This window comes from Pituophis catenifer, unplaced genomic scaffold (genome assembly GCF_029215685.1).
Source record: "Pituophis catenifer annectens isolate HBS135680 unplaced genomic scaffold, rPitCat1.0.hap2 SCAF_1, whole genome shotgun sequence".
NCBI classification, from domain to species: Eukaryota; Metazoa; Chordata; class Lepidosauria; order Squamata; family Colubridae; genus Pituophis; species Pituophis catenifer.
This window is the reverse complement of record NW_027256881.1, coordinates 289,335,877-289,355,187: the sequence shown is the minus strand read 5'-3', so window position 1 is coordinate 289,355,187 and position 19,311 is coordinate 289,335,877. Positions and strand designations below refer to the sequence as shown.

At 35.1% G+C, this 19,311-nt stretch overlaps 1 protein-coding gene across 1 annotated transcript in view; it reads left to right on the top strand.

Annotated features, from left to right (window-relative positions):
• STXBP6 (syntaxin binding protein 6) overlaps positions 1-14,765 on the top strand; it is a 102,046-nt gene extending 87,281 nt beyond the window's left edge. Inside the window, exons 5-6 of the mRNA XM_070931355.1 lie at positions 7,609-7,766; positions 14,742-14,765. Of these exons, the coding sequence (XP_070787456.1) occupies positions 7,609-7,766; positions 14,742-14,765 (182 nt within the window). The remainder of the gene's footprint in view (positions 1-7,608; positions 7,767-14,741) is intronic.
• Positions 14,766-19,311: the final 4,546 nt, after the last annotated feature.

Sequence of the window (19,311 nt, the reverse complement as noted above, 5' to 3'; positions counted from 1 at the left end):
CTTTTTTGGTGAGGAAAAAGAAAAGAAATCTGCCTGCCTAATTTTCTAACATGCAAAACCAACAGCCTGCTTTACTTTCTCTTTCGTTTTTCAGTATAGCTAGGGGGGGAAAAATCTGCAGTCTTTCCAAGCAAGCAAAAGAGCACTGAGCAAAACAGCTCAGAGCAAATCAGCTGGGGGTCGGGAGCCGATCTAATCAAGGGCTAATTAGCCTATGCTGAAGCTCCGTGGGCCAATAAAATTACAAAAAAACCACCGAACCATTTGTTAAATTGCTGGGTCGCCCGCCCCTCGCCCACCACTATTTATTGGCAATAAATGGTTTACAGCTTCAGTCTTGAACTATTGACCCTCCATTCCCTTCACTTATGCAAGTGTCTCTAGTCCTGCAAAAAACATATTTACTTAATCCCTTATCAGTGAGAGGCTAGGTTACCCATGGGCGCTGCGTTCCCTGTAACAGCAGAACACAACACTATGGAAAGTATAAGTATTGCCACTCCTAATTGTGCGTTGCGTGCCTTATAGTGAAGCACATGAAAAGCATGCTTCTTCACGGTCACTTAACGTGTTCATTTTGCGGTTACGTGAGGCACTGCATGCATTGGTCTTTATTCTTACAGTAGAGAAGTCATTAATTATAACTTTTTGTGAATTGGGACATTTAAACTTGCTTTTTTTAAAATTCCAATCTAAATTTAGTAGGAGTCGGAGTCGGAGTCGGTGCATTGTTTGCCGACTCCGACTCCGACTCCAGGTACCCAAAATTTCCTCCGACTCCGACTCCTCGACTCCGACTCCGACTCCGACTCCACAGCACTGGATAGCAGAGTACATAAGCATGAATCCATATTTTGTTTGTTTATTTCTGTGATTTTTTAAAACAAAGAGAGCAGCTCATTTCCTCTTCTGTCTTCGTTGCAGTAGAGATGGATGTGAAAAATAAACTCTGGGTTTCCAGCATAGTTATCTGAAGTAAACCATCTAGCTGACATGGAAGTAAACAAGTGTAAAGCTAGGCCTTCCATGATTGTCTCCCAGCTCTTTCCCAGTCATTAAAATTAGGAAAATGCTACAGAGTAATGCTTATATGGTGAGTAGAACTGTTCTCATATGAACGTAGCTGCTGTTATACTAAACTATACTAAGAAACCAAACCAAGCAAAATGATGCATTAATGGGGCTATCTATTAATAGGGGTACCTTCTATAAACTGCTGTTGTTTTCTGCTTGCTTTTAAATTACAGGTAGCCCTTGATTTATGACTGGCCGCTTAACAACTGTTTAAAATTATGACAGAGGTAACAAAAGCTACTTACAACCCATCCTCAAAATTGCCACACATGTATCATTAGCACTTAGGCTTATATACCGCTTCACAGTGCTTTACAGCCCTCTAAGCAGTTTACAGAGCCAGCATATTGCTCCCAACAATCTGGGGCCTCATTTTACCGACCTTGGAAGAATGGAAGGCTGAGTCAGTCTTGAGCCACTCAGAATCAAACTCCTGGAGTGAGCAATGAGTTAGCCCTGCAACCACTGTGCCACCACGGTGCTATATACCCTACAATCCCATGATTGCATTTCGGGCTCTTGATAACCAGCTTGCATTTATGATTGTTGCACATTCCACAATCACATAACCACAATTTGCAACATTTTTGTTGTTTTCCAGCAGAAAATGGCAAAAAAAAAACCAAACCCATTTGATATGTTGGATTCATTTAATGACCACATGGTTCACTTAACTTGCTCCTCGGCTGTCATAAAAACAGTCATAAAATCAAGTCTCATCATTTGGTGCCTCAACTTAACCACCGCAATGACACATGACTAATTCTCCACTGTGGTCATAAGTCAAGGACTACCTCTAGTACAATATGACCGTATGAACTCCTGAAGATTTAATTTCTGTTTATCCAAGTAAGGACATTTTTCTTTCTTAACTCTCTTGAGAATATTACAAGCTTCTAATAATTTCTTGCAGTAAGATTACGTTTAAACCTAGGTTAACATTGTGTGCACGGTATTTTGCTACTGGAGTCCATGATATATCCTTGATGCTGTCTGCTTCCTAATTACACTTGATCATCTTTGTACCTAAATACCACTTTCACAGGAACTGATGCAGGCTATTTGGGAATTCGGCTATTTACAAATTCTAAATGCTAGAAATTTGCAATTTTTCAAAATAGTGGTCTTATTTAAACTAGACTTTAATGCTGCATGCCTGAATCTGGTACCTGCCAGATATACCTCAGGAATGAATGGAAGCTGAAATCCCAACATCTGGAGGACATTACATTAGAGAAGATTGCTGTGTATATAAAATTCAGTAGTTGCCTATGTATCTGTGCAGTGCTGAACTTGATATAGTGAGTCATCCTTTCCTGCAAAGAATTAATAGAAGTCTGTGGTGTATTAGATGCATGATGTAAGAGTAAACATTTCCAGCGGATTCTTCATGTATTAAATCACTATGCATTTGCTGACTTGGAAGACTGCTCAGCCTGAACTTTAACAGTAACCAACTCTTTTCTACCATCACAATGCATTTCTGATTTACAGCTGGTGAAAACAAACAAGTGAAGACAGGGATAGTGATTGTTTCTCTCCCAGGTAGTTGACAGTTTTTGTGACTTGCCATATGTGATCCTACTTAACATTTCTATCCTCCATAGGAGCCGACAGCATCTTCAGAACAGAGAACTCTCTCTTGAGTCTCTTACACTGCCTGCTTTGTGTGCGTGTGTATGTGTGTGTGTGTGTTTCACCACTTCAGGAGAAGCAGTTTGTTAAAAAAAAATGCTGCATTTTCCCTGCTTCCTAATAGGGCTATAATTTCTAATCCCACCCACCCCATTACAAATTTAAGAAGTCCCATATGATGACCAGATAATTCTACTGGAATTATCCAGTAGATATTCACATTTTGCAGAGGCTTCCTCTTTGCAGATGTCTGCAAAACAGTCTGCCTGAGAGAAAAAATGTGTTTTGTTTTCCTTAATAGGATATTTGTTTGTAAATATATTTATTTGCTTTAAAATGGTTTGAGGTAAGCACTTTTGACTGCAGAAAGGAATCATTAGGGTCTATTAGGTTCAGACTATTTAGCTCAGTAATGAAATTAAATATAATTGTGTTCTTCGAGACTCTTGTGTCCCGCAGCTAAAGAGGGTAGGCAAAGATGTATAAAAACCATGCCATTCTGATACTTAACCTATTATCGTGGTAAATAAAAATGAAATGACCCTGCTCAAGGGCCTCTTCTCCAAAAGCAGACAACCTATCTGTAGGCTACAGTATTTTTGTCATTGAAAGGCCACAAGGTAATGGCAGAGATGATGCAATAAGCCAGCCCTATAGTGGTGTGCAAAAGAGAAGTTTACCAAAATAAGAACAATAAGCCTACTAACTGGTTTAATGAAACTGTTTTTCTTCTTTCTTTACCAAATAGAAGTTTATGCTACAGTAGTGGCCAAAATTATGGAAACCTTTTGGGAAAAGTGTATTTTCTAAAACTAGTTAATAACACTACTTTTTTGGGGGAGTAGTACCATAAAACTATATAATCAATGGAAAGATAATTTAATCAAGTATATAATGCAATAACTTTTATGAAGGATTTGCTATTAGAATAGCAGTTATAGTATAAAGAAGAAAAGTGAAACACTTAGAAAAAACAAGTTATACAAAAATTATCACCATATAAAAAATGAGATATACAAAAATTATCACGTCCATTAATACTTAGTTGGGTAACCTTTACCATGAATTACGGCCTTACAACATCTTCCCATGGAGTGAACCAAGTCTTTTAGTTCTGCAGCTGTTATAATGTGAAACCAAGATTGAATGATTGCTTCTATTTACTGGGTTTTATTGCTGGGTCACTTATGACTAACAAGTTTATTTAGTCAGCTCCATAGATTTTCAATTGGGTTAAGGCAGTGGTGGGATTCAGCCAGTTCACACCACTTTGGGAGAACCGGTTGTTAACTTTCTGAGCAGTTTGGTGAACTGGTTGTTGGAAGAAATCATTAGGGCAGAGAACCGATTGTTAAATTACTTGAATCCCACCACTGGGTTAAGATCTGGGCTATTCCCAGATCATTCCAGCAGTGGTTATCTTGAAACTCCAGAAACAAAAGTGGTGTTATTAGCCATCAAACCTCAAAAATACACTTTTCCCAAAAGGTTTCCACAATTTTGGCCACTACCGTATTGTTATTCAGCAATTTGATACCATATTTAACAGCCTTTAATTGGATTATTGGAATGCAAAACAGGCAGAGGCCATTGATAGAGCACAAGTTGCTTACCCCTACTCTTAAGAGAATGTAAATCAGTTTGACTTAATTTTCTCTGTTTTTTATAGTTCCAAATGACTGCATTGTGGAAAGTGTGAGCCCCATCACATGTATATTTCTTAACTTAAAAGTATAGCACTAAAAATCTATGACAAAATTAAGGTACAGGGATAAGACTGAGATGCTTGTTAGGCTACGTGAAAGTGAATCCTTCAGTAATGTAATCAGTATCATTTTGCCATGCATGAGAAATTTAAAAACCATGTCCATGTATTATAGAAATTATATTGCTATAATTAGCAAATAACTGACATGATTGATTGAGTTGGAAGGCTACAAAGCATTCATGGGAAAGCTACAATCAGGTTCTACAAGAAACTTAGCTTTAGAATCCAGCTAAAATTGAGTGAAATGCATTGGTTCAATTGTTTAGAGCTGAAAGTTCTATCACTTGTCTATCTCATGAACCATGAACCATGGTTCTATCACATGAACCATGTGTCAATTTGTGTAAATGAAATAAATGGAAAGAAAGGAATAGAAGCTTATAAGTGTCAGGCACAAGACACCATGAGCCAGGCTAGAGTTCAAAAGCATTGCAAGTTTATTCCATGCAACTTGAGAAACTGAACTCCTAATAGTTAGTGTGAATTAGTACCAGATAAGAGTCAATGGATTTCAAGGGGGTCTGGGCTTAGGTAGGGACTCCAGACTAATAATGCATTTGACTATACCCTTGGGCTCAACCTAGTCATATCCTACATTCCGTGGGACATAACGTCCGATTTGCTGAAATATTTTTTAGTATTTAAATGAGCACCTTATTCCTTCAATATCTGAGGTGGGCACCTGTATAAATTTGATTAATAAATAAAATGATATAACAAATTATGTAATCACAAAACTAATATTTACCTTCAAAAATCCAAAGTAGTGTTACTTTTATTTAGTTAGTAGTAGTAGTAGTAGTTGTTGTTTTTCCTGTTAAAGTGTTGACAGTATAGTTTAGCTGTTAACAATTGGACTGTAGGGAATCCTGTCCTGATGTGTTCTTCCCTCTAATCTAATTTGGAAAAGATTAGTAGAAATTATACTAACAGAAACATTTCAGCTTGCCATAAAGCTATTAAAAACATATTTATTTTTATCAAATTATAGGCTGCCTATCTTACTACCCAAACCTCATGTCAGGCTTTTGTGCTGATCAGTTCCTTGCAATGTTATACCTATTGAAAGGAATTAGTTACTGGAATCATTGATGCACAATATTTTGATCAATTAAAATGTCTACTCAAAGATAAGTACTTAAAAATACCACATATTGAAATATTGTGTTGCAAGATATTTGAATGTGCATTAGTCAACCATATCTACAATTCAGCTTCAAATTCCTGTTTAGAATAACTGCATTTCATGCACACACACAGACATACACACAAAGGGGAAATTGTCATCCTTATCCTTGAAGATAAATTGGAGTGGATAGGGTTGAAAATTTCAAAAGTCACTTGTCAAGAAATAAAGAATATTCATTTGATAATAAATGAATGAAATGACAAAATAGTTGGCAAAATAGTTTACAACAATTTCTTTGGCAGGAGTATTCTGTGATTTCCTATTGAGAATATACCTAAAAGCAAGATGTCAAGATGGTCAGATAAGAATAGTTAAGTTGATGCTAAAAAAAATAAATAATAATTATTTTCCAAATTAACCATCATGTATACAGTACAATCTTATATTTTTTATTGTATTTTACCTTTATACCAACGGACTACTTTATTTAACTTATCCCCAAATTTAAACATTCTCAAAGTATGTATACAATTTTATCTATTGCCTACCAAAACTAGGCAAATAATATTAATAGCAAATGCCTTCTTCAGATTTGAAAATGTACAGTAAGATAGACTCTAGATCTCCTGCTCAAATCTTGCAGCAGTTGTAAGTAACCATCAAGGAAATGCCTTTGTTGGAAGTACCAGTATGTGTTTTAGTAGAGAATGTTTAGCAGAGACATTGGGTTTACAGAAACTGATTATTACCTGATGTAAAGATTTGATGGCAAATGAATTATATTTTCAGACAAATACAAATAAAATGAAAAAAGACCTCTTTATATACTGTTGAAGTACCTAGCATCAGAAACTGAACCCAGGATCATTTTTCTGGAAATTGCTTCTGTCTACAAAAGTGCATTTTAATCTAAGATGATTAAAATGCAATGTCTCTATTGATGGAGCAGGGAGGATGGAATTTTATTTGATTCCTCATTCACTCCTCATTTCTCTCCTGAAACTCTGCTTTGGAGAGTTGATGGATCCTACAGAACACTGGAGGAAGTACTATTAAGGACAAAAGAATTAAAATACCTCATTGGCCTCAGTCAGGTCAGCTTCAAGGTTGACAAATAACAGGCAGAACATGATTTTTTTTCTTCATTTTCACAGAGAAGAGTGTTCCATTCTGCTCAGACTATGCTGCCATTAAGCAGTCTAAGCAGTCACTTGGAAATTAGAAGTGAATAGTTTGTATAAGAAATAATAATAAAATTAAAACTGTATATACAATCCTAAGCTCTTTATTTAAAAATAAACATTAAAGTAAATGAATACTTAAAAAGTAAATATTCTGAAGTAGTTTGCATTAGCTTGAAAAAAATGAGATCAAAAAGGGATTTTTTTTCAACACAAACAGTGACTCAAAATGTCACCTTACAGATATAAAGATTAGCTCCAATTTATATCCACTTATCTTGGGGCAAATCTTATTTAGCATATTTGGGCTTCTGCATGGAAATTTACTGTGCTGGAGAATTGTATGAAGAAAATTTGAAAAAGAAGTGTTGGAAAATGGAAAATATATGATTATTGGATACAATGCAGTAGTACAATTTAGAAAAGAATAGAGATGTTTTTCTGATATAATCCACAATTCCTCATATGGTTTGGTTTAGTTATTTGGAGGTCAGCCTATATGATTTCATCTTACAGAGTGGGAAAAAACATTCTGTCCCTAGATCAGGAGTGTCCAACCTTGGCAACTTTAAGACCCATGGACTTCAACTCTCAGAATTCCCCTCCCAGGTTTTTTAAATCCACAGGTCTTAATGTTGCCAAGGTTGGATACCCTGGCCTTGGAGCCTAAAGCCATCTTTGTTAGAATTACTACCAACAAAGTCACTTTCATCGGGTGAAGTAAAAAATATATTTTATTTTCCATCCATAATTCTCACAAAGGTTTTGCTATGTTTCAGAAGATAAGACATTCCATTCCAACCACGTGTGATGTGTTTCAGGAAACAGCATATTACATTCGGCAGCAGACAGCGTGACAAGTGCAGTACAGAAAGCAAGCCAGGCTTTGAATGAGCGCGGTGAAAGATTAAGTCGAACTGAAGAAAAGACAGAGGATATGAAAAACAGTGCTCAGCAGTTTGCAGAAACTGCACACAAGGTATTCCTTTATGTTTTTATTATCATATTTAGGCCTCCTTTCTCTGTTGTGTACAGTCATGAATCAAATAATATTCAATTTAAAACAATACTATTGGTATGAATTGGGTTGCAAAGAGATAACTTAATATGGATATGAAATATTTTCAAATATTGTCTTTATTTTTTTTTCTTATAATTTCGGAGAGTGCCAAACAGTTGTATAAAAGAGCTGTGACAGATTTAAGGTCCAACTATTAGCTAAGTTGGCACTGAAGGAAATACAACATTGTATTAGATATTGCTCCCTCAGTATTAAGATCAGCTGATGTGGCCCCACATCAAATCAAATTGCTTTTAAGAATTTCCACCTTGACACAAAATACAATTGAGCCGATGGATTCATTGAATCTATTCTTACATGCAGTTGTCATCTGAAAATGGATGGCTCTTGGATTTAAAGTTGTTTTATTTCAAATGAGAATTTAACCTGAAAGCCATTGGGTATCTCAGCAGCTGTCTGCTCTAAGAAAAACTGATTGCTGTTGAACATGCTTTCCTTTAAGAAAACAGATCCACTCTTGTTTATATGTCATTTAAGTGGCCACTCATATAATCCTGAGATTCCTCGGAGAACACTTTAAAAGTCACTGCTTCATAATAAATAATAAGAGTCCTAAGGAATGAAGCAATAGTGATAGCCATTTGTAGACTTTATGAAATACTGAAGAACATTTTTATGGAGTAATTTAAATTATAGATAGGTCTGGATTTAAGGGGCTGTTTTATAGCATTCTTCTTCATTTCACTTATTGTTATGTTGTTTTCTATGCTGCGTTCAAGTAGAATATTATAAGATACAATCCAGGAACTCCACTGATCAAAGAAAATGTCTTTTATTATTATTCTAGATTGCTCCTTCTTTTAGGATATCCTTGGCATCAGAGGCTGCCACTACAAGATAATTATTTTGGATTACAATCAATTAAAAAACAGCATCTTCCTGCTGTTTTCATTGTCTAATGCTGCTAGACAATTTAATAACCGGTTCTCTGCCCTAATGATTTCTTCCAACAACCAGTTTGCTAAATTGCTTAGAAACTTAACAACCGGTTCTCCCGAAGTGGTGCGAACTGGCTGAATCCCACCACTGGTGATAGAGTATTAGAATTATTTAAAGTAATTCTTGCATCTCGTATTATTATAAAGAACGTATCTCACAGTGCTTGCAAATATCAAGCATTTCATTTCAATGCATTATATTTTCAAAAAAACATAAAGTTGGAAGATAACTCAATGAAAATCTATTTCAATCCCATGCGTAGTGCAGAATCCAGTAAAGCATCTCTCACAATTGACTATCTGTATATCTTTGAAAATTTCTGTAGTTCGCAGATCATATAGGCAGGACAATCCTTCTGATGGCTAGCTTGAATCTGTTCTCTCATACTTTTAACTCATCAGTCATCTGGGTCAGTACAGAATAAGTCCACTGCCTCCCCTGTGTGATGATTCTTCACATATCTGAAGTTATTATTATATATCATCATTTCTGTAGGTTAAATCTATATGTTGTAGATGCTTTAACTATTCTTCATAGGACTTGGTTTATGATTCATAGTAGCTGCCCTCTGAACTTGTTACAACTGGTCACTGTTCTTTTTGAACCATGCTTGCAGACTTAGACACAATGGATCAACTACAAATGGTGGTATTGCTAGATATTTTCACATGGGGGTTTTACCAGGAGAAAGCAAAATGGAACAATTACTCATGATCTCAATGTCCTTGTTAATAACATTTTCCTTTTTAGCAGCTGCATCATATTACCAACTTATATTTGATTTGCAGCCACCCCAGATACCTGGAGTCCGTTAACACATATTACTACCAAGCCAGGTTTTCCCCATCCTATATTTATGCCTTACATTTTTGCCACTCTGATATATAACATTGCATTTCTACCTTCAAGAATATAAGCAGTGCCACCTGCTGGATCAGATCCCTGGCCAATTTAATACAGCAGTCTGTCTTCACAATAGCCAACTACCTACACAAAAGTACCCAAGTCTCCTCACAGAGGCCATCACACTTCCATCAGGACTAAATAACCATTGATCCCCATGATTTCCATGAATAGATCCAACTCATTTTTGAAGCCAACCAAGCTAGTAGTAAGTGCCACATCTTATAGTACTAAATTCCAAACTTGAATTATATGTTGTGTAAATTTCATCCTAATTCATTCCAACCCACTGTTCAAACCGGTGTAGATTTGTTTGTATCTTTACTTTGTGTTCTAAAGTATTAACTATCCCTTCCAGCATTGTGCCATTGGCATCATTCATTTATCTTCATCATTAGTTATAATATTACATTACAGAGCCTAGGTCAGAGATGTGTGGTACTCTGCTTGATAATTCCATCCAAGTTGAAGTGAAGGCATTAACAAGCACTTATTGCGGTAGTCATTCAGCTAACTCTGAGTCATATGACACAAGTATCATCTAACCCATATTTTACATTTTTACTAAGAATGGTATCAGGTGCTCTTTGGAAGCTTTCCTGAGATCCAGGTACACTATTTCTAGGGTAATTTCAGCCAATAATAAAGAAGGACATAAGGTTAATCTGGTACAATTTCTTTGCAACAAGCCTTTGCTGTCTCTTTCTTGACAACTTGTTCAAAGGTCTTATGTAGTCTTCAAATCTATAGTTTCCTAACTTCTCCTTTCCCTTTAAAAAAATAAGAATATTTGCTCTCTTCCAGTCTTCTTGGACTATTTGAGTCCTCTAGGAACTCTCAAAGACATTAAGAGTCACTCTGATCTGCTAGTTCCTTTAGTATATATTTCTAACATATCCTCAAAACTTTTTTTTTTCCTTTCCTCGATCTTGCATATAAAATTGTTTCTTAGAACAAACATTATTGAAGAGTATACTGGCCTTATAAAACTTCATAAATTGGGATAGTATTAATTAAAATTCCCTGTCCTCAATGATGGGAATATCTCCCTTGGCACCCAAAGCAGTAAAAGAGGAAGTAAAGGAGAAGAAAAAGAGATCCTCAATAAATAAGTGCTGTGCTTTTCTTGAATCTTTAATATTTACAGCCAAGTCTGAATCATAAACATCGCTGATGAGATGACAGCTCCTCAAGCAATATGGCATGTGTTTAGATGGCTAGAGATAGAATTGGCATTCACTGGCAAATGTCAATGTTTTATTAATAGAATTAACATTATGAAAAAGTAGCCAATTTTCAAAGTGTGTCACTTGATATTCTTCAAGCATCTAAAATTACTTGTTATTCCTGTCACAAAATATAGTGGGTAAACTGAATCCTGCTGGAGTGCAAGATGTTGGTACTGTTTTCCCTATATGGCCTGTATGTCCTTATACTTTATATTTCATTGCTTTGTGTCAAGCGCCAGGGAAATCAGGAAATCGAGACAGTTCAAATGAATACAAAGGTTTATTGCAAGCTTAAACTCTCTACAAGAATCTGAACTATTAACCGTCAAAGCAAATTGGCAGTAGATAAGAGTCTGTGGAATTCAAAGTGGGCTGGGCTTAGATCTCTTGTAGACATGAAGAGGCTCAAGATTATGCATTTGATCCCTCCTTCGGGCTCAATCTAGTCATCTCCTACATTCTGTGTTATAAAGCCACCCTTTCAAAGAAGAAAAGACCTATCTATGACTATGTTCTCTAGTTTCTTAGTTTAATTATGAGTTTCACTAGTTTCGGTCTTCCCACTTTTTATCCCCATAGAATTTTCTTCTTAAGCACTTAGAGTAGAACCCAGCTCTATCTTTCCATTAGCAGAAGCAGTTTCAGCTACCAGAATGGGACATAATTTTGCTCTTTCTTCTGCCTTTCATGTTCATTGGGTTATGGCATTATCTAACATCTTATCCTTTGCCATCTCCTCCTCCTTTTGTCTTCTGTTCTTCTCTGCATCAGGGTCTTTTCTAGTGAGTCTTCTCATGTCATTAGATGGCCAAAGTATTTGAGCTTCAGCATCTGGCCTTCCAAAGAACAGTTGGGGTTGATTTCTTTTAGGATTGACTGATAATGATCTCCTTTCAGTCCAAGGGACTCTCAAGAGTTTTCTCCAATACCACAATTCAAAATTCAATTCTTCAGGGCTTAACCTTCATTATGACCCAACTCTCACAGCTATACATTACTACCAGGAAAACCATAGCTTTGACTATACTGACTTTTGTCAGCAAGGTCTCTGCTTTTTAGTAATCTGTCTAGGATTGCTTTCTTCCCAAGAAACAAGCATCTTTTAATTTCTTGGCTTCAGTCACCGTGTGAGGATAATACTGATACAAAATATATTGGCAACTGAAATACACAATTATAAAGCAAGATTGTTGTTTCCAAATAAACACCTATTTGCTTCCTATAATTATATTTCCTATAATTTAGTTATGGATATGTATTGAAGAAAAATATTCAAAATCTCCAAATATTTTAGAACATTTTTGAGATGCAGATTATTTGAGACACATCACACAATTGATAATTAAAATAACAGAGTTAGGGTTTTCCTAGTTCATTTTACAATCACATAATATAAAAAAGAAGAAGAAAAATCCATTTTAGACCAACTTGATGTCTAACTGGATATGCAGGCTTGTGGCACGGAAACTAGAAGAGAAATACATGTGAACAGGATTCAAACTATGCCTGTATCTTATACTGCCTTAGAGAATTCTATAAGCAAAATTAATAATCATCAGACACAAATTTCAAATAAATTTGTTATTTCTTTCTAAGAAAAAGAAAAAAAGAAATAGAAGTAAGATAATTGTTTTAATACTGTAGTCTATTAAAAAGCCTTGCTTCAAAAGAAATGGCAAAAATGCTATGAGACATCCTCAACTCCTAATCGCGCTCTTTAAATGTTGTAATGAGATCTTAGATTGCTTTATACTAGGTGGCTGCATGTCAAGTTAATTTTGCAGTTAAGCAGGGGAGATGTGGTGAGAGATATTTCCTGGCACCTCTCAAGAATAATCTGTGCTGTGTAGATGTAAAATAGCCAGACGATCCCTTGCCAATATAACTCAGGCTGATAATTGAAAGATGCAGCTGTTTACTTGCCATCTACTCTGGTATTTCAAATATTCTCCACATAGAAGAAAAGAAAAGTATTGTGGTAGATGGGAATGGCTCTTCTTTAGCCTACAAATGATCCTGGATCATTCTCAAACACCTGAAATTGGAGTCAAACAGACGAAAAAGGATTGACTTCACATACTGCAAGTAAATGCAAGAATTAATATCTGATAGTTCCAGGAATTGATGCAAGGATTCTGCTTTAAAACATATACCAGACAACACAGCTAATACTGAATTAGATGGGAAAATGTATTGTATACAGTTCTGGTAATTATAAGAAGCATCCCTTCAGCTTTTAGCGTTACTTTGAAAAGACTCCAAGCTTATTCTCAAGGCCAAATATTAAAATATATGAACACTGTGTATTATTTCCATCACTACTGCTTACAAAACTGGCAGCTTTCCTAAGAATCTGTACATGTTTTGGATCCTTTGGGTGACTGCATTCAGAAAATCCTTCAAAGGATAGTTTGGGAAAATGTGATTATGACAAAATGGGTTTTTTTTTAATCTTTCCTTGACCCAAAGGATTGAATCTGAATAACAGTTACAGAGTTGGAAGGGACCTTGGAGATCTTCTAGTCCAATATCCTGTTTAAGCAGGAGACCCTATACCATTTCAGACAAATGGCTGTCCAAACTCTTCTTAAAAACCTCCAGTGATTGAACACCCACAACTTCTGGAGTTAATTGTTCTGTCAGGAAATTTATCCTTAGTTCTAGGTTGGTTCTTTCCTTGATTAGTTTCCATCCATTGCTTCTTGCTCTGCTTTCAGGTGCTTTGGAGAATAGGTTGACTCCCCTCTTCTTAATAGCAGCCCCTTAGTTATTGGAACACTGACATAATGTCATCCCTAGTCCTTCCTTTCGTTAAACTAGATATACTCTCAATTCCTGCAGCCGTTCTTCTTTATTTCTTATGTGAATCAATCTGGTACCCTGAAGCATCCTGATCTTGAAACTATGGTTTGTACTACGTTTGCACCATAGAGTTAGATGTAATTTGCATTAGCTCTGTGCTTGCACAAGAGGGAAGAAAAAGTACTCTTCCTTGCTTCAGTATAGTGTTTCTTTAAGTTAGAATTGGCTGTAAAATATCTAGAAACCAATGTGTTTTTAAACAGCACTTGAGATTGTTATAATTCAATATTGTTTAGCACTAATAATGTTTCTTTCTTTATCCTATTTAATTTTCAGCATGTTTGAACTGCCTTTCAAACAGAGTACACGTAGTCCTCAACTTATGACCACAATTGAGCCCAAAATTTATGTTGCTAACTGAAGCATTTGTTAAGTGAATTTTACGCCATTTTATGACCTTGCCACAGTTGTTAAGTGAATCATAGCAGATGTTCAATTACTAAATGAACAACTTTGTTAAATGTTAAATGGTTGTTAAGCGAATCTGGTTTCGCCATTGACTTTGCTTGTCAGAAGGTTACAAAAGGTGATCACATGATCCCAGGACACTGCAACTGTCATAAATATGAGTCAGTTGCCAGGCATCTGAATTTTTATCGCGTGACCATGGGGATGCTGCAAAGGTGGTAAGTGTGAAAAATGGTCATAAGTTACTTTTTTCAATGATGTTGTAACTTCGGGCACTAAATGAATTGTTGCAAGTTAAGGACTACCTGTAAACCAAACTAGATGCCTTACTTTTATTTCAGTAACATCAGCTCTTAATATAATAGGCAATACAGATGTCCCACAACAAGAGAAAGTTTAATTTTTATTACAGTTCTGCAGACATGATTCTATTTTGCTTTCTATTTTCAGTATTTTCAAATCATAAGAAATCAAGAGTTGTGGCTAGAATTGCAGATATCTTAATAGCTTCTCTTCTTTTTCCCCTCTGCAGCTTGCCATGAAACACAAGTGTTGAAAACGACTGTGTGGAGATCTTTCTGAACGGAACTGCAAAACTAGGATTGCCCATTTTTAGTGAAAATGCAAGTCTGTCTCTTTTCCAACAATTTGGTAATCAGTTCCAATTATCATGTAGGAAATTAGTATTCCTACTTTTTCTATTGCTAGGCCATTCAGTGTCTGTCTTTTTTTAATATTTAAAATGAGATGGTGTTAATATGTAAATTGGACCAAAGGATATACTAAACTGCACTGAACTGCAAGAATCTATTGTTCCCAATATTGTGTAGGAATACAGTACTGTAGCTGCAAGAAAAGTGATCAAGTGACAGTGAAATCCAGTAATTGTTATAAAATAGTTTCTTAGAGCAAATTTTGAAGTAAATGTATTCATAACTTATATTATGAAGTGTTCATAACTTCTATCACAGGGCAACAAAAATAGGTTGCTATGAAAAACAGCTTGACTTCTCAGTTCTACCATTTTTAGCCAACTTATTTTGCACGTGTCATCACTGGCATGGTGAATTTGAATTGTCCATTGTCATGTTGTCATGTTGTCAACACTATTTTTTTAAAAAATCTTTTTTCTTATGGTCTGAGTTTTCTTTAATGTTACCAAAAACACACTAGAAATGTTAAGGAAAGGCTGATTAAATCGATAAATACATCAATATTTTATCTGGAATTTAACTCTTATCTTTGTAAGTGGAAAAAAATGTCCTTCTAAATAAACATTATATTGAAACTGTTTCAAGAAATAATACATGCACAAGCACTATTGTAAGTTTTTGGAATTCTTCTATTGATAGGCATGCTTCAATTTTATTACTTAAAGTAAGATTTACTAGAGTTTTCCTTAATAGTGTAATCTGGACCTGTGAAGACCAAAATTCAGTCTATTTGCAGTCACTGGATCATAATCATACATTCATTATAATTAACATTATTTACAATAAAATATACATTTCCACTTTATAAAACCATTTTATAAAACACAAAGTTTTCTTGTTTTGCCAAAATTTGCCAAATTCCCTTAAAACAAATTTTACATGCATTGAAGCCTTCTGGATTATTCCTGGTTTTCATCTTTCCAATGCTAGTCTGGAGAACTGACATTGAACATTCAGTCTAGATGGTTATGTCAGATTTGTCAGCACACAGTAATTGGAGTGGTAATATAGAACCATTAACTTCCAACTTTGGGGGCAGGAGAGATAAGCTGATTAGGAAGCTTTTTCTCCTGTTAGCACTGAATTTATGTCAGACCTAAGAAGATGAATGCACAAACAATGCTTAAACAGCCCCATAATGAATCTATGCAATTCTGGATAGAATCATGGGCATGCATAGCCTGTTACATTCCCAAAAAACTTTTAAAAGCTTGAAATTTTCAGTGTTTGAAATTCAAATGTCTAGGTCAAAAAAAAAAAAAAAAACCTTATACCTACAGGGTCTAATATTTTTTCAAGGGGGAAAATTAGAATAGCAATATAAGGCAGTCTGGAGGATACTTTGAATAGAGTGGTAAATCTTATGGGAAGGCACTTTTATATTCTCTCATGTTTGTATAATTATGAACCAAGCGGGGGAAAAAACAGTTTTAGTATAGGTAAAGAATTAAATCAGTATGGAGAGAAGGCATCCAGTTAACTGCATATTGTATGCCATCATAATGTAAACATTTTATAGGCTCTATTTATCTTTGCCGGTAATTTACTGACTGATAACAGCCCAGATTTGACAACTGCATGGACTTCCATCAGTATGGTCTCTATAGCATATTGTGGGCTACATTCGATTATAAGTTTACATAGAATTTGTTTTTATTTCCTTTGTTAAATCATTTTTAATGTATTGTTATTATTTATTTTGCACATTTTTAAAAAAAAAATCATCTCGGTGATGAAACCGGCTTTTTGTCAATGCAGGAATTTTTTGTTTTTTTTACATGCCAGAAAATAAAACTCTCAAGTCATTTCATCAACTTGATACATTCAGAAACTAAAACCTAATTTCTGTTTCTACTATTAAGTAAATTTAAGTTAGGTGTTGTTTTCTTAGGATAATTAGAAGCAAATGTGCTTATACTGAAAATAAATGTGATTGTATTAAAAAATGTCCTCCTGGAAAATTGATGTAGTAGTCAATTATAGTGTTAGATATTTATGTACATAAATTATACAGTAATTCAGGTTAATATTTCATATTAAAATGTATTTGTAAAAAGTAGCAAGATCAATAGTTTCATTATCACCTTTTTAAAGTTCTGCAAAGAATAAAAAATCAGAAGTTATTAGACCTAAGATAGTCATACCTGCAAGATCAGCCTCATTCTGTGGCTAGCAACATGTTGTACATTAATGTGAAAATATTCAACAAAATTGGCTCTCTAAATGAGTGAACCTAAAACACATTTAATTTTAAAATGAAGGTACTTTGCTCCATTGTTATATTTCACAAACATTGTTTTTGTCATATAAAGTTTTAGCCATTAATTAAAATATACTTTTGTATCAATGATAGACAACCTTAAGGCGGTATATAATTCCCATACCTATTTTTGCAACCATCTAGAAGGACCCCTCCTTTTGAAATTCACTTTTGCTAATCTACCAAGTTAAGTTTTAAATAAATGTGTTAATGCTTTGGGAGGTTCTTGTACTACTACTGCATTACTTCCTCCCAGGACTACTATCCTCCCCATTTGAAAAAGGGCTGAACATTTCTTCTCACAGACTCTGCTGTTGTCCCTGCACAACTATCACATTCCCTGTGGCCCTCCGATGCCAGAAAACAGATACAGCTCTTAGTGAAAGGGGAAGACAGCTTTAATGAGTTACCGGTATATATGAAAGCATATCTTGAATGCATATGTTAGCTATCATGACTGTTAGGTCTCATTGCCATAATTTACCATAAGATGGCCATTGCAACAATTGACCTTACTGGTTTCAAGTAGCTTCAAACTCATATAATGCACAAAACTACATGAAGTGTGTGGCTGATTCAGCTTTTTCTTTGCCTTAGATCCAGTAGGGCCAAGATTTCTGCCTGTGGTTACTAAACAAATAGTGTGATTCTGCATCTACATTTCTTATTTAAAGTGGACATGGACCATTTACCTGGACCTCTAAATGATCTCTATGGATTATGTGCAGAAGTGATCCCCTTCTGTTTTTCATGTATGACTTACACTCTGTGCATAGGCTAAAATGTCACCATGATTTTATTTTACCTGCATAGTATATAGAAGGCAAGTTATACGAGGAGGGCTTGCACACACATATTAAATACAAACTGAGGCATAGCTGTACCTCGGCAAACATATCACATGTGCAAATAACCTATGTGTTTTTATGTTGTGCACGTATATATACTTGCATACCATAGCTTTTCTAAGTTTCATCTGTCCTATTTAGAGATTGCCTCTTGTGGAACCTTAGCTTTAATTCTTTCTTCCTTCCTTCCTTCTTTTCTTTCCTTTCCTTTCCTTCCTCCCTCCCTCCTTCCTTCCCTCCCTCCCTCCCTCCCTTCTTTCCTTCCTTCTGGCAGAAGTGCCTAATAAAATATTAACATATTAAAGGCCCATAAGGAATCAGCCATTTAAACTGAAGATTTCATGGCTCAACTTACTGTATATATGCCTTAACAAAATGATTTACACAATGCTGGCCATGGGTTTTGATCATTACTTCAGAAAGATGACTATGAAGAATGTAATTATATTCTGTGGCCTGATAATGTGTGCAGTTTCTTGTAGAAGAACTTTGTTGTTCAGCGTTGTCATATTTTGCTTTGCTTGGTTCAGAATTATTTTGTTTTTCTTATATCTGTATTGTAAATATTCATTTTGCTAAAAGTATATTTAGCCATATGCTGCAGGCACATTATTAAGTTGTTTCAGCCATATACTCTCTCAAAAGTTAAAAACACTGTAGTTATAATTGTTCCCAGGACCTACATCACATTGCTGAAAGTTGAGAATGCAAATTGCAGTCCCTCTCTTAGCCTAGGATTATCTGGACTCATGGATTGAGATGCTGGTTGTATACAATTTATATTTTGGCAACATTAGAATTTATTATATGCAATATTTTGGTTTTCATTGTACTGTATGTAATTCATATCAAATTGTACAGTTACGATTCAGTTTTCATAATAAATATTTTATTAAATATGTGAATGTTGAATTTTACTTATAAATGCGTGATGAAATTTGTTTAAATTGTAAACTGGATCATTGGGGAAAATGGTAATTATAAATTATACAGTACATTGCAATCATCCACAAAAAACAACTTTCTAGGCTGAAGGTCACCGTTGGCTTTTGAATGTCATGATAGGAGACACATTCCCAAGGATAGTTTGGTAGGATGAAAATATACAGTTAAATATAACATTAAATCAAAATATAGTTTATGTAATTTCTCCAGTATGTTCAATTCCATTAACAATTTTAGTGCAATTAAAAACTTTTGCTAATGCTCTGACATTCCCAAGAAAAGTTTTCAGGGGTTGTTTGTAAACATGGGGGCCTGCAGAGGAATCAAAATGGCTAT